Below are 27,363 nucleotides of genomic sequence, written 5' to 3'. Positions count from 1 at the left end.
GTTCCGGCGCCCCGTCCCACCGGCTTGTCTTCCGAGAGAAGGGAAGGAAGAAAGGAAGGTTTCTGGCCGAAGTCCTCGGACACCGAGGGTTTGCGGCGTTAACCCTTGTCAGACCGCCCTGACCGGGCGGCTTGGCAGGGGCTCCGCCGCTGCGCCCGCGGTTCGGTTGAAGCCGGGCGCGGGCTGCGTGTTCCCTGCTCCCGCTCCGGAGCTGCGGGTGCCCCGCGCGGGGCTCTCCGTGCCGGGCTGCGCGCGAGGTGGCACCGGGAGGACATCCCCGCCGGGCCGGCGCCGCGGACGATGACAGCCGGGCCGGCCGAGCCGCTGCCCCCCGCGGGGCCGCCTGGGGCTGCCGCGGCCCGCCCAGGGCTGCACGAGCCGCCGGGGCCGCGCTTTCCCCGCGGCGGGGCCGGGGGCCGAGCCCCGCTCCCGAGCTGCGCCACCTCCCCGCCGGGCCGGGCCGGGCGCTGCTTTCCAGTCGGGGCCGCCGGTGGAGCCCCGCTGCGCCTCAGCGCTGCGGCCCGGCTGCGGCGAGGGGGGCCCGGCGCGGCGCCCTCTCACCCCCCGCCTTTAAGGCGCGGCCCCGCCCCGGCCCCGGCCCCGCCCCTCTCCCCGCCGCCTCGGACAGCAGCGCGCGGCCCCCTTAAGGCGCGGGGCGGTTGCGCCAGGCGCTTCATGAATGGAGCCACGTGACCCAAACATCACGTGACGCGGCGGCGAGCGGCGGCGGCGAGCGGCGTCCCGGTCCCTGCAGCGCGGCCTCTCCGCCCGGCCCGGCCCCGGCCCCGGCCCCCGCCGGCCCCCTCACGAGGTGGGCGCGGGTTCCGCGGGCCGCGCGGCGGGCGGAGGCGGCGGCGCCGGCCGCGGGAGGCGCGGCGCGGGCGCGGCCCTGGCACCGGGCGGGGCGGGGCCGGCGGGCCGGTCCCCGGGGGCGGGGCGGGGCGGGCGCCGCCGCCCGGGGCCGGGGGGGGTGGGGGGGGCGGCGCGGGCGGGGCCGGCGGGCGCCGCGCGGGGTCCCCGCCGCTGACTCATGGCGGGGGCTCGGCGGCCGCCCGGCGCCGCCCGTGTCGCGGCCCTGCCCGGTGCCCCGCGGCGGCCGGGCAACAGGTGTGCGGCCCCGCTCCGCCGGCCCCCGCCCCTCTGCGCCCCGCGCTCCCCCCCCGCGGCACCGGGCCCGCGGCGACCCCGCGGGCGGGAGCGTTCCCGGGGACGGGGCCGCGGAAGCCGAGGCGCGCCCGGGCCGTCGGGCGGCTCTTCCCGGCGGCTCCTCGGCTCCGCCGCTCCGGGACGAGGCTCGTCTCCCCGCCCGGGGCGCCCAGGCGGGAGCTCGCGGGCGCGGGGCTGCGGCCCCTGCCCGGTGCTCGGCTGCGGGCTCGCCGCCCCGTGCGGCCCCCGTGGCCCCGGCCGCGCCAGGAGCGGGCTGGGGCGGCCCCGAGCAGAGCGAACGCCCGCCGTCGGTAGCGGGAGGCGAGCCTGCCGCTGGGGCTGCGGAGCTGGGTGGGAGCCCCGACCAGCCCGGGGGTACTTCGCTCGCTCCACGCTGCCGTTCCTGGTGCGCGGGGTGGGTGCGGGCTCCCGGTGTGCGGGGTGGTTCCTGCAGCTCGTGGACGGGACGCCCCCAGCTGCTGGGGATGGTTGAACCGCGTGGGGGAAGGAAAGCGCTCCCGGGAGGCTGGAAGGGTTCTCGGAGCGTTGGCTGTTGCCTTTATCTGTGAAAGCGCCGCTAAAGCCGGCTCCGTGGGCAGGTTCCTCGAGTAAAGAATTGCTGTGGAAGTGCTCTGGGTTGGACACGAGTTCACCAGGGACTCCCGAGGGAAACGTGGGGATGCGCAGCAGAGGCGCTGTCCTGACGTCAAGTGTAATTGGGGAAATTGCCTGATCTGTTTGGATTTCTGGGAGGACCGTGCGAACGAATTTGCACAAAAGCAAACAAACAGAATGTGAAATCCATGCTGGGGGACAGCGTTCTCGTGCTGTGTGCCCGACAGCTGGCAGCAAAACCGCACGCTTCTGTGCGTGCTGTGCAGCGGAGGCTGCGGTGGAGCTCGGCCCCTTCCTTTGCCCCCACGTCCCTGCAGATGGGCCTCCCTCCCGGCGCCGTCCCGGGCAGCCTGCGCCGGAGCGGCTGACGTCACCGTGTTTACACTGGGCTCGTGGCACGGTTCTGCGATCAGGAATGTGGAGAATGGGGCCTGCGTTGAATCATGCGCGGTGCTGTCAGCTCTCTTGTGGTGCTTTCAAGCTAAGGAAAGAATTGGCTGCACTTGTGCTGAGTTCAGGCCTTTTGAGCTCTGGGGAAATGTGTTGAGGCTGCATTTTCTTCACTGCAGTCATCACATTTGGCTCTTTTCAGTGTGATTTTTCTTTGGGAAGCTATCAAATGCTGAGAAATCAGCAGTCTGGAGAGTTAAACCAAGTTTGATCTGTCTCAGTGCCAGCTCTCTGTGTGTCCTATGGGCCAGCCGCCAGATAGCCCCATCTCCAGCCCTTTAAACATGACCAGAAGATAGCAACCAGCTAGTTCCCAGGCCGTTCTTCCCATTCAGTTTGGCAGGCTTGTGTGTTGCTGCATCTCTGTTTTGATCCTTCTGGAAAGGGGGCTGTGGGATAAGGGGAGGCGAAATCGCCAGGTGCTTTCGGGCATGGCCTTGTTACAGAGTGGAGGCTGCTCTGAGAACAAGGCCTGACAGAGTTCTGTTCCTCTGGGTAAAAATGCTGAAGTCCAAGAAAGTTAATTTGGTGTTGCAAGGGGGCTGGAACCAGTCTCTTCTTTTGTCTGATTTCTGATAGCTCTCTTGACCCCACCTCAGCTTTTGGGGCTGTCACAGTCTGTGGGGTAATCCCAGCTGTGGTCTCTCAGCTACAGACCCTTTTGGTTCACATCTGTGCTGACTTTCCTCACAGCAGCTCTCAGGTCTGAAAGTGGTTTGGCTGTGGGTTTGGGAGGTTGCAGTGAGGTTCATTAAAATTGCTCCTCCTGGCAGCCTTGAAAAAGTCACTTCGTCACCTTTTAGCTATATGATGTAGATAGGAGAAGTTCTAGTGCTTGATAGACCTCTGGATTCTCCCGGTAAAGGGTTTTGCTGAGCAGATTTGGCTGTAAACTTGAACATCCAATTTCCTCCCACAGGTTAGTCCATTCTTTAGTGTTTCCATTTGTGGGTTTATATAGATTTAACAGAAATAATGTAAAGGATGGAGTAAGTCATTGACTTTGTAGGGTATAGACTGTGTGAGCACCCCTCCTGATTCTGCAGCCTGCCCCAAGAAGCTCTCTTCCTTGTGCCCTGCCTGGTGCAGCACGTTTGTTGCCTTGTTTGTTTTTTCAGCTCCGCTATAATGAAGGAAGTTTGAGCATTTGCCAGACAGCTGAGAATTGTTTAGCACTGCAAGGCAAACAAACTTCTGCAGCACCATTGACTGTAGCTGCCATTGGTCCCTTGTGCTCACCAGAGAGCAGTGCAGAGAGGTGCTGAAGTGGTGATACTTCTAGCCTCCCTTCCTTCTGCCCCTTTCCCCGGTGGGCATTTTGTTTGCCAGGGGGCAACAAAGGAAAAAAATAGAATGGTATGGGAAAATGAAGAACTGATCTTCACAAAGCAATAGCTTGTGTGTGATCCGTCCTCTGTTTGCCTGCTTCAGTGCAGCTGCCTCCTTTGGCTGGCAAAGTGACCCTTTTACGCTAGCACTGTCAGGTTGTAGTGGACATCTCATTGCAAGGAACATTGTCTTCCGGGTATAAATAGCCTGCCTTCTGGCAGGTTCGAGTCTTTGGGAACATCTGAATTTTACTTCTCTGCTAGGTGTCCTAGAGCATGCTGAACCCGCTCACCTCTAACAGGCAGTAGATGCGCTGTGGGGAGCCTGAGCCACAGCTGCTAGAAGAGCAGAAGTTCATGTTTGCTGACTTGTATGTCTTGGCTTGTTCTTGGCTATAACTCTACCCTTTAAATCTATCAACCAAAATAGTAGCAAACTAAATTGCCGTTGACTGGGACTGAAGGTACAAAGGTGCTTGTGGACTGTACTTGTACAAGAATGCTTGCCTTGCTTAAGGACGCTTTCAGTTCCAGATTGTTTGAGACACAGGCATGATTGTCGAGTGATACCTGAGGGTTCAATTCATTGGGTGGTGCAGTAGCATTCTGAACTAAAGCCTGAGAGGAGGAGGTATGTGGGGACAGAAACAGGAGCTCAGATATGATTCAGTATAAAAACAAGCTTGTGAGTTGCTCGTATCAGTTCTGAAATCCCACCTTCCCTGGCAGTGAAGGAGTCTGCTCTCCTCTGGTTTTGGTCTCCCTTAATCTTTGTTTTATTGTGAGCGTATCTTGGCCCTGAAGATAAGGGAGGGAGACGGTGGTGCTGTCCTGGCATGGCCACAGACTGATAGGGACTTCCTTACAGAAAAGACCTGCAGCTGGGGGTCAGCTTTGGGTGACTGGGAGAGGTGGGGGGCTGCTGAGGTGTCAGCACAAACTTGCGATGGCATCCCAGTGTGCCCACATGCTTGCTTGTGCGGCAGTGTCAGGCTGCAGGTCTTTGACTTTAATCTAAATGTGGTGGCTTTGCTGGGAAGCAGAGAAAGTTTGGAGAGGAGTGACCGCAGTAATGGTGTTCTGTGCCCAGGGAGGTGCGTTGTGGAGGCGAAGGCTTCCCCTCTGCTTGCTGCTCATGAACCGTGCTGGTTTGTGTCCTTGGGATCACCAGGAGTCTGGTAGGACTCTTGTCCTGAGGAGTTTCTGGTTGTGCTCGGGCAGCGGCTGGGGAGGGCGTGCTGGAGCGGCCAGACGCCTCGCCGTGCCTGGGGGCTGCGAGGATGAGGCTGGGAGCAAGAGGCGCAGGCTGCCAGCGTGCTGAGTCAGCGTGACTGGCCCGGAGCAGGCGTGCTCTGGACGCAGCCTGCTGCCTGCCAGGCTATTTTTAAAGATGTGGCTTCCGTGTATTCTGGCTCCTCCTAGTTTTTTTTTAATTTTCCCCCACCCCAAACAAAAAACAGCATTGCTGCAAGTCTCCATGGGCAGTAGGGGTGTGGAAGGGCTGCAGTTTCTGCTCGGGGACAGGATCTGTCGCTTGTGAGTCCAGTGCAGTTGGGTGCTTGTTGAGCGTTGTCTGGGGAGGCGAGTGGGATGTGCACCAGCACGGGGTGTTGCTGCTGGACTCCGCTCCAGAAGCAGAGCAGTGCAGGCTCTGCTGCATCTTGTGGGGCTAACCTGACCTCCCCTTCCCTTCCAGAACCTGACTGACAAGGCTGTCGTGTTATGACGACCCCCAACAAAGGAAACAAGGCCTTGAAGGTAAAGCAGCAGGGGGAGGAAAGCAGGGGCGGGTGTGGGTACCTGCTTTAGGCTTTGTGAATGCATGCGGCCTTCTCTTCCAGGTGAAGCGGGAGCCAGGCGAGAATGGGACCAGCTTGACAGATGAGGAGCTGGTGACCATGTCTGTGCGGGAGCTGAACCAGCATCTACGGGGCCTGTCAAAGGAGGAGATCATCCAGCTGAAGCAGCGTCGCCGCACGCTGAAGAACCGAGGCTACGCAGCCAGCTGTAGGGTCAAGCGTGTTACCCAGAAGGAGGAACTGGAGAAGCAGAAGGCAGAGCTGCAGCAGGAGGTGGAGAAGCTGGCCTCTGAGAACGCCAGCATGAAAATGGAACTCGATGCTCTCCGCTCTAAATACGAGGCACTCCAGAACTTCGCCAGAACCGTGGCCCGGAGCCCTGTCACCCCTGTGCGGGGGCCTCTCACCTCCAGCATGGGGCCCCTCGTCCCTGGCAAGGTTGCTACTACTAGTGTCATCACAATAGTGAAATCCAAAACGGACGCCCGGTCTTAGTGAAGCGAGTGTTGCCTGAGCTTGTCTGTGCAGGGCAATTAGGCACAAAACCAGCCTGGAATCCCCAAAGCACAAACCCTCCCCACACGGGTCCGGTTTCCTTCTTCTTGGCCCAGGACTGGCCTGCTGATCGCTCTGGTTTTATTTTGTATGAGCAGTGGTGATGCATCCCTTGTCCTGTGCAGACAGAACCTCCCACCCAGCAGTCTGTAGCCCTCAGCTGCCCTTGGGACAGACTGTGAGATCTTGGTGTTCTAGCCAAAGGAAGTCTGCGCAGCGTGGCCGACGGTGCGGCAAGTGGGCTTGGTGGCTTGGGGAGGCCTGGAGGGAGACTTTCTTCCTGGAGGTTGGGAACCCCGGTTTTCAGTCACTTCCAAAGGCTTTATTTCATTACTCTTCCAGGTGGTGTATCACGGTGCCTGACTGCCAGGTGCCTGAGCCTGCTGCTTTTGTCTCATCTGGTACCAGTAGTCGCAGTTGGGGTGTTCTGTGTAATAGATTTGGTATTTGTTTCTAGGTGTGCCTCTGTGCCCGAGCAGTGGGTTTCCTTCAAACTTCTGTTGCGTTAGCAATGCGGACTAGTGGTGGTGGAAGGGAGGATGCTGCCATGCCCTGCTGCCTCTGCTCCGGCAAAGGGGAGGGAGCCAGGACAGGGCCTGCAGAGGGGGCCCAGCACCTGGGGGAGAGGGAGGGAGGGAGGGAAGGTACCATATTGACTGCAGGCCGGTTTTGTGCCTAATGCGTTGCACTGAACAAGACCAAAATCACTAGTTGTCCCCGTGTTTTGAGGGTATCAAGTGTCTCTAGTGTGATGGTTTACACAACCAGTTTATGTGGTTAAATAGCCCTTTATTTAAAGAGAGAAACATCATTTTAAGAGTTATTAAATTATCTAAGTTTAAAATGAAAATCAGACAGAAGAGAGAGCGTATTTATAGTCAGCTTTTTTTATCCGAGAGGGTGAGAATATTTGGCCATATGAATGGGGAAATATTCTCGGAGACTTTGCTAGTTAAAAGTTAATAAATAAATAATTTTAAATTTTCTCATGAACCTCCCGCAAACTGATTGTGGCTCTGAGGTTAGTTTTTATAAAGAGTTATCAGACTTTATTTATAAAACTTAGAAAAAGACAAAAAAAGAGGCAAGTCCTGTTTGATATCTTTTTGCAATTGTACCAAAAGTGACTTATTCTCGATCTTGCTGGCTTCCGTTGTGTCCCCTTGTGTTGCGCTCTCTGTGCTCTCTGAGCTCGTGCGTGGCGCTGTGGTGTGGTGGTGCCAGTGGCTGCCTTTGCCATGTGGTGTCGTTTTCATGCTTCCATTGTTTTCCCTGAGCTTAAGCGAGAGATTGACTTGGAATCTCTCCAAATTCTCCAGGAGGATTCTGGCACACAGGCAAAGTTGCTGTTTTTCTTAAAGGCAAAAAGGAACGGCTGGTGCAACGAAGTAGTGATGCCTGCCCAGAGAACACTGTTCTGCAGAGGCGCTTTGCAGGATGAGGTCTGCTTCTCTCTCTGGGTGTTGCGGCGGTTGCTTCTGCACAGACAGCTCAGGCCTCTCGCTACCCAGCCGATGCTGGGTACCTGAGTTACCTGAATGGTGGAAATGTTGCCAGTGGAACTGCTCTCTCCTTCCTCCAGCAAAGCTGGCAGAGAAGTAACACATGGGAGAACTAAGGTGAGGAGGAGACTGATGGGATTGAACTCTGGAACTGGATTTGAGTCCTGTGGTCAGAGCTTGTGTTGCTCTTGTGGCTCCTCTGACAAGAGGCAAGTCTGCCAGCTGTTTGGGGCAGCATAGGACCTGCACTAGACCTGGAGCTGCAGCCTCTTGTGCTGAGTGTCTGCATATTACTGAAAAATAAGCTGTGATGTGGTTGCTTTCTTTCCTGGTTCAGCTTCTGGCTGTGGGTGTTGGTAAGGTGCTTAGACTTATAGTTGCGTGACACAGCTGAGAAACTATTTGTGGTCAGGCTCCATTTCCACAAACACTTTAACAACCCTCCCTCCCTCACCTCCCTGAAAGACTTGAGCTGATTACCGAGCTGTTTTAGAGAAGTGGGACATGGAGCTGAAGTCCATGTGATGATCTCTTGATTGTTTGGGATGCTTTTCCCAGTGAACTTTGTGGGTGAGAACATTGCTTTCAGACTTCACCCTCCCAGCCCGTGGGCTTTCTCTTCTCTGAGTTGAGGTGTCTGGGACGCTGCTTCCCTGCTGTTTGCTGGATGGGCTGCTTGCTGTGCAGCACTTAGCACAAACCTCTGGGCTCCAGCCTTTGTCTTCCACCTGGTAGATGGTGACAGGAGGGATGGGATGCTCCACAACAGAAGAATCCTCCAGTTTGGCTCAGGGTGTAAATCTCAGCCAAGTCCCTACCAGAGCCAGCCCGAGGTCTAACCTGACAAGAGAGCTGTTCTAAACCCAGCTGGAGGCCTGATCTCCGCAGGGTGAGCAGACAAGGTTTTGTGTATGGGGCTGGCTAAGAGCTGAGCTCCAGGTGCTGCAGACTGTGGTGAGGAGCGTCCCATCAACAGAGTGGGCAATGGTAGGCAGTCCCACAGCCCTGGTGGATTTGCTTCCGTTGTACTCTGCACCGAGGAACACCCCGGTCCTTCCCTGCCTGCTGGATGGCAACTGTTGTTGCCAGTAAGAGCGTGCGCTGCTCTGGAGTGAGGCTGTGAGTCAGGAGGACAAAGAGAGCAGGCATCAGCACTGACTTGACCAGCCATTGATGCTGTCGTTTCTCCTCCCCTGTGCTGTATTTGCTAGCTTGTGGTCCCAGTTTGCTTTGAGTGGCTCAATGCGTTTGGTGAGGACACTGCTTGAGGGGGAGCAGGCGCGAAGCCACTGCTGGAGTGTGCCTGTGTGGTAAACCAGCTCCGTTGGTGTGGGGATCCTTTCCACACAGGTTCGGGCTCTGGCTGCAGGTGAGATGGTTCTCTGCTCGTGAAGCGCTCTGTCTGGCTCCATCCTAGGGATGTTGGAGGGGGTGTGGTCCCCTCGTGGAGTGCTGCTTCCCCATACTAGTGTGGTGTTTTTGGTTTTGTTCTCAGTGAAGTATTGAAATCCAAGTAATGTATTTCTGCAGTGTCCAAGGAATCTCGCGTCATGCTCAAGGGGACCACGTCCCCTGCCACCTGGCATCCTGTGCCTGTGTGAGACAACCCCTGCCCCAAGCCCATCACTCTGATCTCTCTTTCTCTTTTCTCTCTCTCTCTCTCTCTCCCCCCCTCTCTCTCTATTTCTCTCGTATATAGCGTTCTGGAGTGTGGCAGTTCTTGTTCCTAAGGTGCTTGTCCGTTTGGTTTCCTGCTGTGGAGGGTGTTGTGTTTTCTTTCTCCTTTCCCTGGTACCCTTTTGATGCAGTGGTTGGGGAGGCGGGGCTCTGCCCCAGCCTGCCCGCAACGCAAACCCATGGAGTGTACCCCCGGCGCGGCAGCTCGGCCAGGCGCGCAGGGGTTTGTGTATCTTGTGGTGAATTGTGTGAAGTTACTCTTGCGTTACGCAGCGCCGCCGGGCACCGCTCCCCGGGGAGAGCGAGGGCAGCTGCGGCCCGGAGGCCCGAGCGGGGCCCGTCCCTGCCCGGCTCTGCGGCCCCGTCCCCGCGGCGGGGCGAGGCCGGGGCTGCTGCGCCGCCCTCCCCGGGCCGCGACCGGGTCCGGCCGGAGGCGGCCGCGGGCTCCGGGGGTGCCGCCCCGGCGTGGGCCCGTCCCGGTCCCGGTCCGGGTCCCGCCCTGCCCGCGGGGAGCGGCGGCGGGGCCGGGGTCGGCCAGGCCGGGGGCCGCGCTGGGCGGGCGGGCGGCGGTATTTATTGCTAAGTTATTGCCCCGCGCGGCGGCGGGCGTTATTTATTGCTGTACATAGTGTTGGTGCCGGCGCGGCCGCCGTTGTTTTGTACATGACAATAAACTGCTTTCAAACACCGCGGCTGCCGCTTCCTTCGGCCGCGCTCCGCCGGCCGCGCGGGGGCGCTGCTGGGCGCGGGGCGGGGGCGGCCGCTCCGGCCGGGCGGCGGAAGCGGCGCTGCGCGGCGGGCGCCGGGGGCGGAAGCGGGGCGCTTCCGGGGCGATGGCGGCGGGCGGCAGCCTGAGCCGCTCGGAGCGGAAGGCGGCGGCGCGCGCCGAGCTCCTGCAGCAGGAGGAGCAGCGGGACCGGCGGAGACAGGTAGGGCCGCGCGCCCCCCCGCCCGCCGCCCGGCCGGGCCGCCGTGACGCGCTGCGTGTGCCGTCAGGTGTCTCGCATCTGGAGGAAGCCGCCGGCGGAGCGGAGCCCCGAGGAGTGCCAGGTGCTGAGCGAGAGCGACGACATCGTCCGGGAGCTGGAGCGGCGCCGCAAGCGGCGCGAGCGGCTGCGCCGGCGGCAGGAGGAGGTGGGCGGCGGCGCCGGGCCGGGCCGGGATGGCGGGCGGGCGGGCGGGGCTGCCCCCGGGGAGGGGGCCCGGCGCTCCGGGGGCGGCTCCGGAGCCGTGCCGGCCCCGGCTGGAAGCTGCTGTGCCGCCTTACTCGCAGCGCGCCGGGCCCCCGAGGCGGCAGCCCGCTGTGGCAGTGCTCGGCCCGTCTCTCGGCACCAGTCTGACGTTCAGAAGCTGCTGAGTTTCCGCGTTTGCCAAAATGCGTGCGGTTTTCTCACTGGGTGTGCCTGCTGGGGGGCGGGTCTTCACGTGCCACAATCCAGAAAACTTCTTTCCTCAGTCTTTTGTATATAATATGGACAGCAAATGTCCGCTCTCTTTTATTGGGAGACTGCTTCTGATCATGTTTGTGCGTCACTTCTTTCAGCTAGGCTAGACCCATATCAAAATTTCCACGGAGACATCTGTTCCTTCAGGGTCAGTGACGTGCTCTATCTCAGGAACGTGAAATTGCTCAGTTGTATTTCCTAGGTATGTGACGAACCAGAAGAGTTGAAGAGAAAGGCCATTGAGCTGGCTGCTGCTGTTCGGAACGCCAAGCACCTTGTCATCTACACGGGAGCAGGGATCAGTACGGTAGGATTCTTTGGGGGTGAGTGGCTGGAGCTTTGGGAGCTCCTTCAGGAGTATTGCAATGTTTGGACTTTTTTTTTTTTGTGGAATCCAAATGACAACGTGATGTCTAGGATGCTATATTAATACTGTTGAAATGCTGAGTTCAGGGTGTATGAATGCTAATGTCATAAATATCTGTGCTAACAAACGCTGAGTACAAGTTTCCAGGAATCAGTTTAGTGAAAATAGTGAAAAGGTTCAAAAATTGGGTTCTGTCTAGGAAAATGTGAAGTAACAAGGCGAGAAAAAGAGAGTTCTGGGGGGATTCCATAATGGAGAAAATAAATACTGGGAGTGAAAGTGAGAACTGTAAGGTAGGAGAAGAGATGCTGGAGAAAAGAAACATAAAAATACAGGAAAAAAAAAAAGGTTCCTATAATTAGGGAGCCACTAGAAAACTTGGACTGAATGAAAAAGCAGCAGTGAATGCATCTCATCCTGGGTGAGAGCAGGTTGATGCATTTGTGGACAAGAAGCATGAACTTGCCCATCAGGCCTTGCTTTGTCTCTCCCGATAATGCAGGCAGCTTCGATCCCAGACTACAGAGGCCCTAATGGCATATGGACGTTGCTGCAGAAGGGCAGGAGCATCAGGTAAGGAGGTGGCTACTGAACTTCTCTTCCTTTCTCTTTTCTGCAGCCACTCAGGAGACTAATTCTGAGCTGACAATGACAATCAGAAAGCTGATACTGAAAGAGAAATTAATGGCAATTTCTGCTTTTTTTTTTGTTCTTGTCAGGGCTACAGATCTGAGTGAGGCTGAGCCCACACTCACCCATATGAGCATTGCTTGCCTACACAAGCATAACTTGGTAAGATTTTTTTCCCCATACCTTACTTGAGCTGCACTGCCAAAGTAAGATAAATGAAACCCAGAAGGAATAATTTTTTTTCATGAGACTGTATAACCAATGTCCTTACTGAGGTGGCTACATCCATGTAGGAACAACCATCTGTGTTCCTGTACGGTTGAGTCTTCATCAGGCCAGCTCCAGATGGTAGCTCAGGCATGTTTTTTCCCTTGTGCTTTTCTTCAATAGCTTGTGTTTGCCTCCTCGTGAGGCTTGCCTGGGGACATGGCCACAAAATCAGACAGACATAGTAGAGCTATGTTTAGCAGGAGGAATCTTTTCATTTAGCTTTCATCAAGGTCTGTTCTCCATGCTTTTCTTTTGTTAGCTCAATATACCAGAGCAATCTATTTAGTTCATATTAGGACATAAGTGTTACCTGCATTTGAGTAATATTTTGAGTCCTTTCTGTTTGTGTTAGCTCAGTGTTTTATTCTTTTCAAGGTGCAGCATGTGGTGTCTCAAAACTGTGATGGGCTGCACCTGCGGAGTGGGTTACCCCGAGCAGCAATATCTGAGCTTCATGGAAACATGTATATAGAGGTAGGTAGCCAGAACAGCATGAAAATACTGTCAGGTGGCCTCACAAGAAGGTAATGTGAACTATATATCTCTCCCTGGCTCAGGAGGAATTAGTCCAAGGGCTAGTCTCAGCTTAGTTCATATCTTTGGGTCATCATTTTTTGGATGAACTACTTAGCAAACCACAAAACAAAGTGTTCTGTTCAACACGATAGCTTTTTCTCTGTATTTGCTAGAGACTTCTGTTTCTGACTGCTCTTCTTCAGTCCTTCCCTGAAATCCCTTCTATCACATAGCCAGTGTGTGCTCTATAATGCCACTTGCTAGGCGAGCTCTTCCAACTGTTTTCAAGTTAGCGTCTGATCCCAGGTGATTCCTTCTACTGCTTCCAATTTTGTTGTCCCCAAAAGGTGCTGCTCTTAGAGAACTGTCTGGTTCCTGGGCTTTAATGGGCTATAGAGGCTAATGACACGACTGTTCTTTTTTATTTATTTGTTTCTTCCTGTACCAGGTCTGCACTTCCTGTACACCTAACAGAGAGTATGTGCGAGTATTTGATGTGACAGAACGCACAGCCCTGCACAGGCATCACACTGGCAGGATGTGCCACAAGTGTGGGTCACAGTTGAGAGATACAATCGTCCACTTTGGGGAGAAGGGGACGTTGACACAGCCCCTGAACTGGGAAGCAGCAACAGAAGCTGCAAGCAAAGCAGATGTGATTCTTTGTCTGGGTTCCAGCTTAAAGGTAACTTTAGAGACTCGGTGAAGATTGTTAGCAGCATTCCCTCTTGGTGATACACCTTGGTGCTGAGCAGTCTCCTCCCAAACAGACAACTGTAAACTCTGGTGTCAGGATTCGCCCACCATCTGTGATAGTCTCTCTTCCTCCCTCTTTCCCTTCCTGGTAATACAATCCTTTTCCTCTCGCTGATATCGTTCAGCTACATGTGCCTTTGGCTGTGCTGATAATTTCTATTTTCTGGCAGGTTTTGAAAAAATATCCCCGTCTTTGGTGCATGAGCAAGCCACCAACTCGTCGTCCAAAGCTATACATTGTGAACCTACAGGTGAGAGCCTTTCTGGCCCTGGGTTTGCAGGCTTGGGGGAAGCCCCATGTAGCACGTGGTGTGAAGGTGACCCGATGCGCCTGTTGGTGCCGCAGCATGCCGGCTGGGTGCGAGGCAGGGTGCCCCAGCCTGCCCCGTGGGGCAGCCGGGCGGTGCGGTCGGTAGGCGCGCAGCAGCAGGCCTGCTGTTGCTCCTGCAGTGGACGCCGAAGGACGACCTGGCCGCCCTGAAGCTGCACGGCCGCTGCGACGATGTGATGCGGCTGCTGATGGAGGAGCTCGGGCTGGAGATCCCCGCCTACGACCGGTGAGCGAGGGGGGCCTGCCAGGGCCGTGCCCCGGGCGGCCGGCGGCGGCCGGCCCTCACCTCCCCCCCGTCTCTGCAGGGCGCGGGACCCCATCTTCGCGCTGGCCGAGCCGCTGCGCCCCGGCGAGGAGGGCACGCACTCACGGAAGCCGGTGGCGCCGCCGCCGGGCACGGAGCCGCCGCGGGAAGAGCCGCGTCAGGAGCCGCCGCGTCAGGAGCCGCCGCCCGCCCGGCCCGGCGGCTGGCTGGGCCGCGGCTGCGCCAAGGGCGCCCGGCGCAGGAAGAGCAACTGACGGCGGGGCGGGGGCGGCGGGGGGGCGGCGAGGGGGGGGCTCGGGGCCGGCCCGCCCCGCGCCGCCGGTGCTGACGCGCCCCAAGATGGCGGCGGGGGCGGGCGCGGGGCGGGGCGGGGCGGGGGCGGGTGGGAGGCCCCGGTCCGCGGCGGGGTCGGCGGCGGGGCCGCCGGTGACAGCGGGGCCATGCTGCGCAACGGGGCGGCGGGCGGCGGCGGCCCCGCGGCGGGCGGCGCGGCGGGACACCGGCCCGTCCGCGTCTGGTGCGACGGCTGGTGAGTGCGGCGGGCGGAAATAAACGGCGGCGGCTGCGCTCGTGCCTCCGGCTCCTCTCTGACCGCCGGCGGGGGCGGGCGGGCCGGGGCGGCGGGGCGGTGACGGCGGGGCGAGACGGAGCCGGCGGCGGCGGGGCGCCCTCGGGCGTCGGCGGAGCGCCGGGGCCGCGGAGCAATCGCCGCCGGGCCGCGTCCCGTGCCCGCGCCGCCGGCGGGGCCGCCCGGGACGTCCCGGTGGCGGTCGCGGGCAGCCCGGGGCCGCGGCCCGGCCCCTCCGGTGGGAGCAGCCTGCGGCCGGGCAGCCCGGCACCCCGCCGGCAGGCTGAGGGCGCTGCCCCGGCCTCCCGTGAGGAGCCGGCCGCGGAAGCGTTAATCGCGGCATCGCGGCAGGTAGGAGCGAGACCTTGGCCCTTCGGGCCCGTGGCGGGGATCGCCCGGTGGCAAAGGGGAAGGTCACCGGCCGCAGCGCCCCAGCTGAGCGCGTCCTTGTGCCCCGGCCTGAAGCAGGGCCTTTGTCTTTCTAGCTATGACATGGTGCACTATGGCCACTCGAACCAGCTGCGCCAGGCTCGGGCTATGGGAGATTATCTGATTGTTGGAGTCCACACGGATGGTAAGAGGGTTTCTCAGCTCTTCACCTCGTGCTGCCTCTCAAATCACCCTGCAACATTAGCCCTGAGAGGGGGGAGATCCCGGTGCAAAGCAGCTTTCTTCCTACATGTCCTCAAGGAGCAGCAGCTACTACCAGAAAAAGCATTTCTTCCCTGGGTGAGGCAGTGGAGTTATCCTCACTGTTTCCTCAGCGATTTTTGCATAGTTCAGAGCTTGCAGGCTTCCTTTGAGGAGTGGTCTGTGTTCTGTTCTGCAAAGCAATAGAACCAGTTGAAAATCAGTCTGGTGTTGCAGGTGCAAACTGCAGAACTGGTATTCCAAACCAGATTACTGTGTGGAGAAAACTAATTTCAAGCCCACGTGACAGTTAAGTGCTACACGTTAATTCTTGCTTGTAAAGATTGGTTTTAAATTGATTTATGGATGCATATTTTCCAGTATAAACCAACGTAGCCTGAAGTTACTGTTTAAGAGGAGATGTTCCCCTAGGGGGCTGCCGAGAGGCCTGGGTAATCTCCTCAGGAAGAAGTATGAGGTACAGGGAGTCACAGATACCCTTTGCCTCCAGAGTGAATTCTAAGGCCTTTGCCACATGCTTAAAAAGGAGACTGAATTAAAACATTTCCTGACCTACCTGGGACTTCTTTCCCTGCTGCAGACAATTTCAAGCTGAGTTTCGCTCAAACACTTCTAACTGGATTTTTCTCTTTCTCATGCAGAAGAGATTGCCAAGCACAAGGGCCCCCCTGTCTTTACACAAGAGGAGAGGTACAAAATGGTGCAAGCCATCAAGTGGGTGGATGAGATTGCTCCAGGAGCTCCCTATGTCACCACACTGGAAACCTTGGACAAATATAACTGTGACTTCTGTGTGCATGGTGGTGAGTGGTGTTCTGAGGTGGCAGTTGTATTAACAGGGGACCTCCAGGGCTTGTGTGCTCTTGTTTTTCCTGCTGCAAAACAAGGAACTTTCTGGCTCAGGGAAATCCTCATTTGTACGGATTTCTGTGTTGCCAGTGCCTGCACTAGTCAATACAGCTACTCAGGTGTTCAGGTATTTCAGGGAAACATGTTTGTGCTAGGTACTGTGAGAGTGGTCAGATTCCTTGGTTCAAGCATCCCTTTCACTTACAAAGATGAAATGCGTTGTCTGACAGTTATCCTGAGATTGCCCTTAACACAAGAAAAAAACTGTGCATGGGAAAAATAGTCATTTATACAACCTAAACGTGAAAAACACTGTTACAGAAGTTCAGTGTGCAAAAACACAATCATGTTTATATCTGCTTATCCTGGGATGAGATCAGGTCTGAAAAGCTTCTGTCTCTATCTAGCTGATAAGCTGTTAAAGTGCTTAGCTGACTCCGATCAGAGACTCGGTTCTTATTATGAACATTCTTCAGTTTGCAGTCACTGAAGAGAAACTGTGTTCTGATGAAACATTCTTGGTTTTGTACTCTGTCCCTTCCTTGGACTACGTCTCATGTTCGTTCAGTTTTGGCCCCTCCTCCCTACCCCTCTGAAGGGGGGTTAATTTTGTTAATTGAATCTGCAATAGTCTTTGCAGTTTTTCACTTTTCCTTTCTCGTTTGATCCCAGCCATCTAGTATTGATAAGACAAGTATTTCATTTAATGTAAATAAATTGTTAATGTTCAATTAGATAGATATGCTTTTTTCACGTGGACAGGGTGATTATCACAATCCTTGCTAACTTAATTGCTTGTCCCGAAAGTGCGTTTGGGGTACGTGACCCCGTACTGGACTTGGTGAAGGATTATGATAACAGAGAAGTGCTTGTGGCCTTTGCTCCAGTTTCCCTGCCTTTATCTCTTTTGTCAAATAATTCAGTACTTCTACCTGCGTAATACTCTTAGATGCTGCAGATTTGCCAGGCTGTGTTTATGCAGAAGGTAAGTTTAGAAATAGCTGGGCTTAGCTGGGAAAGTGGCAGATAGCAAACCCGCTGTTTCTGCCTCTCCTCTGGCACACAGTGTTGTAACTGCAGTATGTTCTCTTCTCCTGTCCCTGTGCCCTGAGGTAGGGGTGTGGAGTTTTAGAACTCATCAGCTTTTCTGAGAACGCCACTGCAACTATATAAGAGAGAGTACATGTGAGTTACCAATGCCTGCACTGTAAACAGGGTATTACGCCAATTGAAAGCCAGCTTAGGTTTTGCTGTTGAAGATTTTAAACTGTCACTAAATGCAGGTGGTTTTTGTACAATGAGTCAGCAACCACACCAAAGGTGAACCAGAGTTAACTCTACAGGAGTTCAAGGGGTATGTTAATATCATGGTAGAAGTGCCATCTCTGAGGGTAAGAATTGGGTGTTGAAGGACTGTTTAATTGACTGGGGAAGCCATAACATGAACAGCTAAAAATAGTGCTAGAGAAATTAAAGTTAAGGTGCTTTTTAACACTGAGAATAATTGTAGCTGTTTATGGTCATCCGGACAACAATTCAGTTGTGTCTGCTGTTGGAATTGCTACCAGGGCAATAAGCTCAGATTTTCTGGAGTATCTTAAAAAACAATTGGTGAGATGGCTAATGGCCTTTAGCACCCAGGAATATGCTTGTCTCTACGGATAGATTAGTCTTGCAATCCCACGATATCTCCATGGGATGCAGGACATGTTACATGTGTACGCACTGCGATTCGGATTGCAGGAATTACAGTCTGGCTTATGTGCTGGACGTATTCGGCTGTTGCTGTAATTCTAATAGCTCTTGTGCAGGAAGGCTTGGAGTGCAGTTCTGAGGCTTTTCTCTTTCTGCAGATGACATCACCTTAACAATAGATGGCAAGGACACCTATGAGGAAGTGAAGACAGCTGGGCGATACAGGTAACGCATTTCTCCTTAGGCTCTTATACTGTTTTGGGCAGAGTTTCTGAGAGTTCCTGTCCTGAAGGAAAGTCAGATGAAATACAGCTGTCTTCAGGTCACACTTTAATTTTGTTATTACGTGTGTCAGAGCTTTAGCTGCTCCAGGCATTTTGGTTTCCAGAAGGCGATGCAGACTAGCAGCTGAGTGGTAGGGGCTTCCTGTTCCTAGTATATGCTGGTTCTAGTATTGAAGCCTCACTGGGAGTTAGTTCTGTTGGGAAGTCCGCGCAAGGTAAGTTTTCCTCATACGATTGGTCGCTGTTGTGTGAAGAAGATGCAGAAACTCAGCAGGCAAGTGGTATACTTAATATCAAGGGCAGATAGTAGGAAGACTTTCTCTGGATGATCCCTGGTTTGGATTTACCAGGTTTTACATGTGTTCCAGTGATAACGGTGGGAAGAGAAAGAGGCATATGCTCCTATGGCTTCTGCTTTATCCTTTGCTTGTCTCCCTGCAGGGAATGCAAACGCACCCAAGGTGTGTCCACTACTGACCTTGTTGGCCGCATGCTGCTCATGACTAAGGCTCACCACAGCAACATAGTGAGTCACAGGGCTTTGGGTGGGAGTTTGGAGTCTAGGGCATATGCCAGCTCTTCCCTTTTGCTGTCCCAAAATGGCAGTGGAGCTCCTGGGTCTGGCTCCGAGGTGCGTGGAGAACTGGCAAACTGATTATGGGCAGTGACAGCAAAACACCCTGTTTATATTTGCTTAAGCCTGTCTGAGATCACAGTGCAGAGCCCGTGCTGCTTTCAAAAGGTGTATGGAGATGAAAAGCTTTGATTCATCACGATTGGTGTGAGCTTCAGGAACATTATTGGAAAGGCAGACTAGTCTATGGCTTCTCTGAGTGTGGAATTACATTGTGCAGCCCCATTGATCTAGCAGCCCAGTGCTGCCAGAATTGGAAATTCTTCTTCCTTCTAACTGAGCTGTATGCTTTTGCCTTCTGCTGTCTCTGAGTCTTATCAGACCTTTCTCTAGTCTCCTCAGCTCACTATGTGATAAATGGCTAACCTAACCAAAGCAAAAAAAAGGAAGTAGTGTTCTGTTGGTTAATGAGTTAAATTGACTCAGTAAACAAGCAATCCATTGAACGGAATCGCTGAGATAATAGCAGGGACGAGACAATGGAGGAACAAGAGAATTTGGGGCGAGAGGGAGATCTTTCAGTGTGCTGAGCTGTTAGATTGGCTTAGCAGTAATATGTAAGTTCACACCGAGATTTGACTCAGCATCACTAGCTGTCTGCACAGATCTGAGCCCATCTCTAGTGGAGTGTCTTTGGAAAATGTCGGGACGCTGCCCTGTTGGGGGCTTGCATAGTTGAGAGAGGACATAGGTGTGCAATGCTATCAGCTGTGCAGGTTGGGCAAGAACAAGAACCACTGTGGCTGTGTGATGCCAGGCCGAGGTCAGATAAGGAAGTTTCATCTTACTCCAGCTGGGACGTGATTCTGGTTTAGATATTAACTACTTTGTCAGCATTTAGTGCCAGCGATCGATGATGTGCAGTCTAAGCCTGGACTTCCCAGCACTTCTGCCACACACACGCATATTTTTGGTTGGATGAGCTATGTGAGTGCTTAAACATTTTGATTCTTTATCTCCCTTCAGGATGAGGACCTAGACTATCGGAAGCATACTGACAACTTTGGGAAGGTAATGTGAGCTCTAGCCTCAGACGTCTGGTTGTTGTCATGAGAAGGATTCCAAATGTGCTTTCTGGCCTGTATTGCAGGCTTGTTTTTTCCCCCCACGTTTAGTAGTAACCTCAGTAAATGTTTGCCACTGCTGTAGTCAGTGAAATGGGCAGGTGTGGCTGCACAGGACCAGCAGTACTGGTGGTGTGAACAGTATGTTAGCGGCACCACAGCGCTGCTGCACTTATTGAGCTATTGCTGTTCGTTTGGCTTGCTTGTAAATTCTTTATTGCCACTTCCTTTGGGATGCAGGTGCCCAGAGTTCCAGCCTAGGGACAGCTTCTAGCGATGCTCCTTTTGGTGCTTACGTTTTAAAAGGTGTTGCAGTAGGTCTGGGAAGCATTTATGTAGCAGGCACATAACTAGCATTCCATACTGCAAAGAATTCAGTTGCCTGGTCTTCAAATAGCAGAACGTTCCTCTTGGGGCACTCTGCTGTCATGTTCAGCTCATGTCTTGGGCTGCCTCTAAAGAGCTATCAGCCTTTTTTTTTTTTTTTTTTTTTTTTTTTCCTTCTGGGTGTTAGATTGTCCCTCATTAACAACCACCTGGCCCTACAGCTTGAGTAAGTATTTTACTCACTGGGGTTTTGCTGACCAGGCTGAATTGTTCTCTACCATGTTGTTGGGTGGTGTTTTTGTTTGTTTGTTTATTTTGGAGAAGGTTTTGTCAGGCCTCTTGCTCTAATGTGTCTGTTTCCTGGTTCTTGGATCTAGGGAAAGATATCTGGGCACTAAGTACTTTGCATGACCCCCGCCAGCAGCATACTCCCTTCTATATACTGTTGTTTGTGTGGCTTGCCCTGGTCTTAGCTGAATTGTCTTTGTTTTGTTGCGTCTTTTATTGTTTCTAACGTTAGGGGAGCAAAGCAGATGCCAGGGCCAGTGACCTGGTGGCTCTTTCCCGAACTGCCGCATGGTGGGGCTCAAGCTCTATCTTCGGTTTCACTGCAGCTGGGATATTTGGCCCTTGCTGAGTTCTGGGTGATACCAGCTTAGCATACGAGTCAGCCAGGTGAAAGGGTAGGCTGCCTTGCAGCTTGAAAAAGATTGTATGCCTAAGAGGATATAGGTAGGTTGTGCATTGTGTATCTCTTCTGTTAGTAAGTTCTGCCTCTCCTGGAAATCCTGGACTGCCCTGTTGCCTTCTTCCTTCCTAAGCTTTCTTCTCAGCATCTCCTTAGCTGGCTGTTGAGGGGATGATTTAGATTGTGTAAATGTAGAAAGTGCAAGCTGCTAAGAGCTGCAATACTTGCTAGCAAATTAACATGCAGTCCTGCCTACAGCTGTATTCTGGCACTGTATGTGTGTGGTCCAAATCTCCTCTTGGAGCTTGAAAAGGAAATGTGTGTGGTGTGTGTTTCCCTAGGGACCAAAAGGTCATAGTCCCTGGACTGGTGTCTCACAGTTCCTGCAGACATCTCAGAAGATCATCCAGTTTGCATCAGGAAAGGAACCACAGCCAGGAGACACTATCATCTATGTGGCCGGAGCCTTTGACCTGTTCCGTATCCTTGACTGTTTTGTCATGAGAACAGTGTTGGTCTGCTTGTTCTTGTATTTTAAGGCACCAGACTAGGATATTTACTACTTTTTGTTGTTGTTGTTTTCTTTAGGTATGTGGGTGAGGGAAAAGGCAGGAGTTTCTAATGACAGTTTCTTAGTCACAGGACACAGAGCAAGGAGTTACGACTACTCTCTAGAGAGACTTGTGGCTGTTAGAGGATTTCAGAATGATAGTTGGATACTCTCCATGCTCTACTGATCATACGCTCATCCTTCTTGAGGTCTGGCTGTCATAGACCAAGTGACTGCTGCTAGAAAGCATAGGGTATTTGGAGCAGACACTTCATCCCCAGGACAGTCTTGGAGGTGCTGTGCCTCCCTTTCTACCCAAAATGGGTAGAAATTCTGGATAGAGGCAACGTTGAGTCCATGGAAGGTGGAACTGAAAAGATGCCTGGCTTTTGTCCAGAGCCTGAGGGCCCGAGGAGGAAGAAGGCAACTGTTCCTAGCACATAGGCAAAAAGCAATACAGAAATAAAATCCTTGGGATTACTATTTCCTGCTGTGCTTTCCTGGTACATCTGTTTCTGGCTTCCTTTCTCCATTTTCCATGTTAGCTTCAATTTCTTAAACAGGTCTGCAGATATTGGGCACGTGGATTTCTTGGAGAAGGTTCACCAGCTGGCAGAGAGACCCTACATCATCGCTGGGTTGCACTTTGACCAGGTCTGTATATAAAATTCAGAGATGGAGCAGCTTGGCACATGTTCTTTCTGAAACAAGCAGGCTGTGTGCTGGAAGACAAGAAAGGGTTGTATTGGCCAGTACCGGTTTTTCATACTGGGAGAAAGTGAGAAGGAAGGGGATTGCTTTGTGTTTCTTCTAATTGTGACTGATGCTTTGCCTTAGGAAGTAAATCGTTACAAAGGGAAGAATTATCCCATCATGAACATCCATGAGAGAACGCTCAGTGTCTTGGCCTGTAGGGTAAGTGTCTACAGCTCCATCACCTCGCAGTGTTCCAGAAATTGCCTAGGAGCTGATGTTGTTCACCCATAGCTAAAAACCTTGCACAAGATCTTTAGTATTCATTGAGAAAGCAAAGATAAGACCAATCACTTCAGGCTACCAGAGGTGCTGGCACGCTCCTGTGAGGAATCACTAGGCTTATCTGCCATCTTGGTTAATGTGAGCCATTGCACCCACTCACCTCTTCCACCAGCAGTGAAGAGGCAGAGTGCTGCTCTGCTCTATGCAAAGACAACTGTGTTCTTGCAGAAAACGATCTACTTTCTGCAGCAGGGTAAAAACTTCCTGGGAAAGAAATGTAGGGAGGCCCAGAAATACATGCTCTGAGCAATTAATTCTGGGATTTGCTGTATACACCCTACCAGAAAGCATAATCTTTAGTGGAACAAAAAGATCATAGAGTCATAGAATGGTTTGGGCTAGAAGGGACCTTCAAGATCGTCTAGTTCCAACCCCCTTGCCATGGGCAGGGACACCTTCCGCTAGACACGGTTGCTCAAAGCCCCAACCAACTCGCTTTCCTATTTCCCTTATTTGAGTTCCTAAATCTATAATCAGGTGGCCTGCTCAAGTCCATGTAGGAGATAGGCTGGTCTCTGTTGTGGCTTTTTTTTTTAAATCTGGATTCTTGTTTTCTTTTTCTAGTATGTCTCAGAAGTGGTAATTGGAGCCCCGTATGCTGTCACTGCTGATCTGCTGGATCACTTCAGGGTGAGAGTCTTTGTGTATAGATGCACGTGAAGATGCTGGCTTTTGATGTGCTTAAAGAGCTAAAGTGATGGAAAACATAGCAATATAGCAGAGAGGTGGTCCTGCTCAGCATAATTACAGTCCCTGTCACCTTCTGGAGGGAATGTGATTGTCGGTGACTTTGTGCTCCTCTCTAGGTAACACTTGTATGTCATGGAATGACAGAGGTGGTGTCAGACAAGGATGGTTCTGATCCGTATGAGGTAAGATGCTAGCTGCTGCCATCTGTGCTTTTTTGCCAGCATTTGTGACAGATACAGCATGGCTTTGTTCATGCTCCTGGGCTGAGAATTAGAATACAGAGTATTGCAGTGGATGCTACCCAAGCAAGTCTTTGTCAGGTGATTCTCTTTTTTGTCAACCCCTCAGGTAGCTACTTGGAGCAGAGCCTGTAAATCATTCACAACTCCATTCTTTTAGTCACCATTTTGTTTTGCCTGTTTCTGATGCCTTCACGGCAGAATGAGAAATCCTGTCATCTTTGCTCTATGCAAATCCCTCGCTCAGCTCCCATATACCTGAGGCTTTGCTTTCATCAGTGATTTATTCAGCTTCTTAGGAGATGATTTTGTGTCGTGCCTGGCTGGGTGCCCACAGGACCTGCCATGACTTCTGCTCAGCTTTCCTTTACTGAGCTGTAAATCCAGAGGTCCTTCATGTTTTTCACAGATGAGTCTGCTTTGTTTGTTCACAGGAACCGAAGAGACGTGGCATTTTCCAGCTGGTGGACAGTGGCAGCAATCTCACCACAGATTTAATTGTGCAAAGAATCATCAAGAACAGGTTGGCTTTCTTCATCCTCTAGTTCTGTTGCATGCTGTTCAGTCCAGCGTGTCTGAGGCCTGATTAATGGGATCAAACAGGAAGAGAAGGGATATCTGAGTGCACAGAGGAGGGAAACAGTGAACTGGTCCTTCATCTTCCAAAGCTTTGTTCTGGAACTTTGGGCAGGCTGCTTAAGTGTGGATTTACCAGACTATACAGGAAAAGGAATAGGTAAACTATACTAGGTTAGAATGTGCTTCACGGCGTGTTTTATTATTTTTCCTCCTTCTCTATCAATGAAAAAAAATCCTTGCTGTATTCTTAAGGATTTAGCATGCTGTTTCTTTCAGTGCTTTGCTCTTTTAAGCCTTTCACCTTCAGTGACCCCAGCTCAGGTCAGTTGTAAATCTGAATTTGGTATTGCAGCACTAAGTGGTCTGTCCTGGGACAGACCAAGCATGGAACAGCAGCAGCGTCTTCAGAGGGAGAAGTGTTGTTTGACCGGTGTGGGAGCCTCGGACTTCAGAGAGAAGTGATTGTGACACTTGGAGGAAGCTCTGGGTGCTGGCTCTCTCAAAGAGGAGGGTGGGAGGTTAATGGTGAAGCTTCTGAAATACTCTCATAACAAAACAACAACATAGGAGAAGGTGGTGCTCCCCTGTTCCAGAGGGTTTTAGTCTCCTAGAGAGAGGAATGGGTAAGGCTCTCATGGTGTTTTATGATTGATGCAGGCTGGAGTTTGAAGCTAGGAACCAGAAGAAGGAAGCAAAAGAGCTGGCAGTATTGGAGGCCATGAAGAGACTGGAAGAGAAGCACTAGACCAGCAGAGAGCTGATGCTTGGGTCGCGGAACGCTGCAGCCTCGCCCTCTGGAGGAGCAAAGAGCTCTTCTAGAGAGGACTCTGAACAAAGACGCTGCTGCTGGTGTGCACAGGATGTGCTAGCCTAGCTGTCCTAGCTCCTCCTGCACTAATTATGCAGACATAATGAGTTGGGATCCTGCTGCCTAGTTTTTCCTCCGTTAATCAGCCCCCATTCCCTTTCCCAGGAGAAGATTTGAAAAAGAAAAAAATGGTTTTAATTATAACTAATGTTTTAACATGTTGATGTGCTTTTACTTTCTGCCATTTCTGGCTTTTACAAGGTGGGAAATGAAGCAGCTGCCCGGGCCCTTTCTGCCTCCTTCCACATTCTGCTGTCATGACTGGAGTCTGCATTTCAGAACACCCCTTCAGGTGGTGTTGTGGGCTGCTTGACAGACTGGAGAGAACAGCCTTCCCGGGAGAAGGGGGCGGCCAACAATTCCTCTGTGAGCTTTTTGGGTAGGGATGCTAGGCCAATCAGTGTGCCTGCTGCTGGCGGTGCTGGCTGCGCCCTGTGCTCTGAGATTGCTGGTGGTGGTGCTTCTCAGCTGCTGCCTGTGCACGAATACCAGATCGAAAGCTACTTAATGGTCTAATTGGATAAAGCCTTCCTCCAGCTGTGACTGTTGCCAGTGAATCATTCACTTCCCCAGTGACAGGCAGCAGCTCAGCATCTGCTGCGGGTTGTGAGGCTCGTGGCACAGAGACCCTCAGGTCTGATGTGTTCCCTGGTGAGTTTGAGGAATTTCTTTGCACAAGGCATGAGAATTCTGGCAGGTTTTGACAAAGGCTCCACCTGCTATGAGATGCGCAGGACTCGGCGTTCCTCATGAACTGTGCTCAGAGCTCTGCTTGCTGTTGCTGCCGGAGTCCACCTTGTGCCTGACAGATGTTACCAAGAGAAGTGACCTTGTGAGCTGGAATTTCACGATTGTTTTGTTAGGGTTGAAGTGCAGCATGTTTACCTCCTGCGGGAACCTGCAGGGCCTGAGGGGATGAGTCTGGGAAGAGCCAGGTGCTGGGCTGAGCCCTTCTCTGCCTCGTACATTCCAGGGTGCTGTGCTGGGTGACTCAGCCACTCCCTGCACTGTGCTGTACAGTCCTTCCAAGCCGATTTTTTGTCCTCTCTGTTGTAAACTTCTGTTGCTGATCATTAATAAAATGTTGAAGAGTTGTCTGTTGGTCTCTTCAGGCCTCGAGTCCAGGTGCCAGAAAGGTTTCAGGCCTTTGGGTGGAGACTTCTGCAGAGGCTTTTCCCCAGAAGCTATGTCAAGAATGGACAAGAGTTCACTGCAGGCATAAATACAAACTTTGCTGCGGGCAGCTCTGCCTGAGCTCTGTGAAAATCTTAAATTTCTTCTGGTACAAGGGTTAGAGATCACCCTAGCTAGAAGCTCTTCTTTTTTGCCATGTGAAGAGATTTTTGTTGAATTCACTCAAAAACTGAACTAGGCCAGCTGAGGGGATCTTTGCTGTGCTGTTCTAGGTTTTTATGCTTTCTGGACTTTGGCATTGCAGCACAGCTTGCACTGGAAAGGTGTCTTGGCGGTTTGGCAGTCACACAGTCACATAAACAAGGTGGGTGTGGAGTTAGGATTCTGCTGGTAGCTTGGTGCGTTGCAATGCTAAAGCAGTGTCTATGAGCAGCCCTGGTGGCTCTGCCCTGCTGCCGGCAGAAGGGCTGCAGTGTGCACAGATCTGCCACAGAGCCTCAGCATCTCACGTCTGTGCAATTGCTAATCCCAGATCCTGTGTTTGCATATTGGCATCTCCTAATGAATGTGTCATTTGTGACAAGGTGCTACCAGGAGCCAACCCACCCACGTGCGTGGGAATGCTCCCAGCCTCGGGGCAGGAGGGGGAACTGGAGAACTCGAAGCCTCCCGTCCTCTCCCATAACCTCGCTGGAGCTCCTCAGGTGCCTGTGACAGAACAGCAGTCCCACCGTTGGGCAGCGTTCGAGCACGGCACCGGCGATGCCGTGAGTGCACCGGCCTGTCCTGCGCCCCCCTCAGCTCTGCGGCTGCTCGGGGCTGCGGATGCTCCTGCTCTGGGGGATGCAGGGGGCTGAGGCAGGGCCATCGGCTCCGCGCTGCTCTGTCGTGCGGGGCCACGCTGGCGCTCGTCCTGGAGGAGCAGAGAGGGCTTTTCTCCAGTGGTGGGGCCGTGCTTGGCAGAAAGCTTTTCTCCAGAGCAGCTCTGCAGCTGAAGGGAGGTTGAGGGCAGCCCTGGGCAAGTGTTGGAATGACCCGATTCCACCTGCCGTTTTTGGGAGAAGATGTTTCATCTCTAGAAAAATACCGCCCTTGTTGGCTGGCAGCAGGGTTGTGGCTGTGGCGGAAAGCCTGTTGCTGGGCCCTGGGCCTGGCTGGTGACGTGGGGACAAGGATGGGGGTGCCTGCTCCCTGCGGGGCCAGGCCAGCCCCGGCTGCTGAGGCCAGTCCGGCTCCTGCGCAGGCCGCTCCCCCGGGGCTGTCCCCTGCTGCTCGCCGTCCGGGAGTTTTCTCTTCCTGACTGGAGGTAGCCACTGCTGCCGCTTGCTGCCAGGGTGGAGGCGAGGTTATTGCTGGCTGGGATCCTCTGCTGCGCTCGTGGGCCGCGGGGCCGGGCTGAGCCCTGTTCTGGGCTCTGCTGGGGAGCAAGAGCACAGAGCCCCGCTGCGGCATGAGCTCCCCACCCCCGGAGACTGACGGGGAGTTTGTCATTAAAAACAAACAACTCCACACGGTGACAAACCTACCCCGAGCCCAGCATTTGCATGTAAATGAGCCGCCTCTGGGACCAAAACAAGTGCCGTTGTTATTAAAAAATGACTAAACTATTTAATTTGCGTTCTCACCACTTGGGTGCCTGCCTGCTGGTGTAACTGTTTTGCCTGGAAATTTCAGCTTCACTTGTTCAGATGAGTGAGAGGTGCGTGGTGGAGCTGCCATTCTGCATGTCCTCATTGCTGTTTCTGAGCAGAAAACTTTGGCATTTGATATTTCTTCAAGTCCCTTTGGGCCCTTTTCCTTCCAACCTTGTGTTCGCTGACATCTTGGGAGTCCCGGAGGGCAAAAATGAATGG

At 53.6% G+C, this 27,363-nt stretch overlaps 3 protein-coding genes across 12 annotated transcripts; all 3 read left to right on the top strand.

Annotated features, from left to right (window-relative positions):
- Positions 1–667: 667 nt before the first annotated feature.
- On the top strand, positions 668–9,757 carry MAFG (MAF bZIP transcription factor G). Of its 3 annotated transcripts, none has more exons than XM_040530756.1 (3): positions 668–811; positions 5,236–5,297; positions 5,381–9,757. In XM_040530756.1, exons 2-3 carry the CDS (start codon positions 5,262–5,264, stop codon positions 5,831–5,833), a joined length of 489 nt encoding a protein of 162 aa, XP_040386690.1. In that variant the 5' UTR covers positions 668–811; positions 5,236–5,261; the 3' UTR covers positions 5,834–9,757. The 3 variants fall into 3 exon arrangements, with proteins under 3 accessions (XP_040386690.1, XP_040386692.1, XP_040386691.1); XM_040530758.1 differs by lacking the exon at positions 668–811 and adding an exon at positions 1,054–1,107; XM_040530757.1 differs by lacking the exon at positions 668–811 and adding an exon at positions 5,009–5,075.
- Positions 9,758–9,858: 101 nt separating this feature from the next.
- On the top strand, positions 9,859–13,928 carry SIRT7 (sirtuin 7). The gene is made up of 10 exons (XM_040530752.1): positions 9,859–10,001; positions 10,069–10,206; positions 10,720–10,824; positions 11,387–11,457; positions 11,604–11,676; positions 12,160–12,258; positions 12,749–12,985; positions 13,227–13,307; positions 13,507–13,613; positions 13,693–13,928. Exons 1-10 carry the CDS (start codon positions 9,906–9,908, stop codon positions 13,904–13,906), a joined length of 1,221 nt encoding a protein of 406 aa, XP_040386686.1. The 5' UTR covers positions 9,859–9,905; the 3' UTR covers positions 13,907–13,928.
- Positions 13,929–14,049: 121 nt separating this feature from the next.
- PCYT2 (phosphate cytidylyltransferase 2, ethanolamine) lies at positions 14,050–25,470 on the top strand. 8 transcript variants are annotated; one of them, XM_040530738.1, is made up of 13 exons: positions 14,051–14,181; positions 14,706–14,794; positions 15,513–15,674; positions 17,574–17,640; positions 18,141–18,225; positions 19,300–19,344; positions 20,754–20,892; positions 21,534–21,616; positions 21,800–21,877; positions 22,565–22,630; positions 22,807–22,872; positions 23,364–23,452; positions 23,861–24,189. In XM_040530738.1, the coding sequence occupies exons 1-13, from the start codon at positions 14,093–14,095 to the stop codon at positions 24,057–24,059; spliced, it is 1,257 nt and encodes a 418-aa protein (XP_040386672.1). In that variant the 5' UTR covers positions 14,051–14,092; the 3' UTR covers positions 24,060–24,189. The 8 variants fall into 8 exon arrangements, with proteins under 8 accessions (XP_040386673.1, XP_040386674.1, XP_040386672.1 ...); XM_040530742.1 differs by having other exon boundaries at positions 14,054–14,181; positions 24,166–25,470; XM_040530741.1 differs by lacking the exon at positions 14,051–14,181 and adding an exon at positions 14,417–14,571.
- The last annotated feature ends 1,893 nt before the right edge of the window (positions 25,471–27,363 follow it).

This window comes from Cygnus olor, chromosome 18 (assembly GCF_009769625.2).
Source record: "Cygnus olor isolate bCygOlo1 chromosome 18, bCygOlo1.pri.v2, whole genome shotgun sequence".
In the NCBI taxonomy this organism is placed as follows: Eukaryota; Metazoa; Chordata; class Aves; order Anseriformes; family Anatidae; genus Cygnus; species Cygnus olor.
The sequence above is the reverse complement of the archived record's forward strand: the minus strand, read 5'-3'. Positions and strand labels throughout refer to the sequence as shown.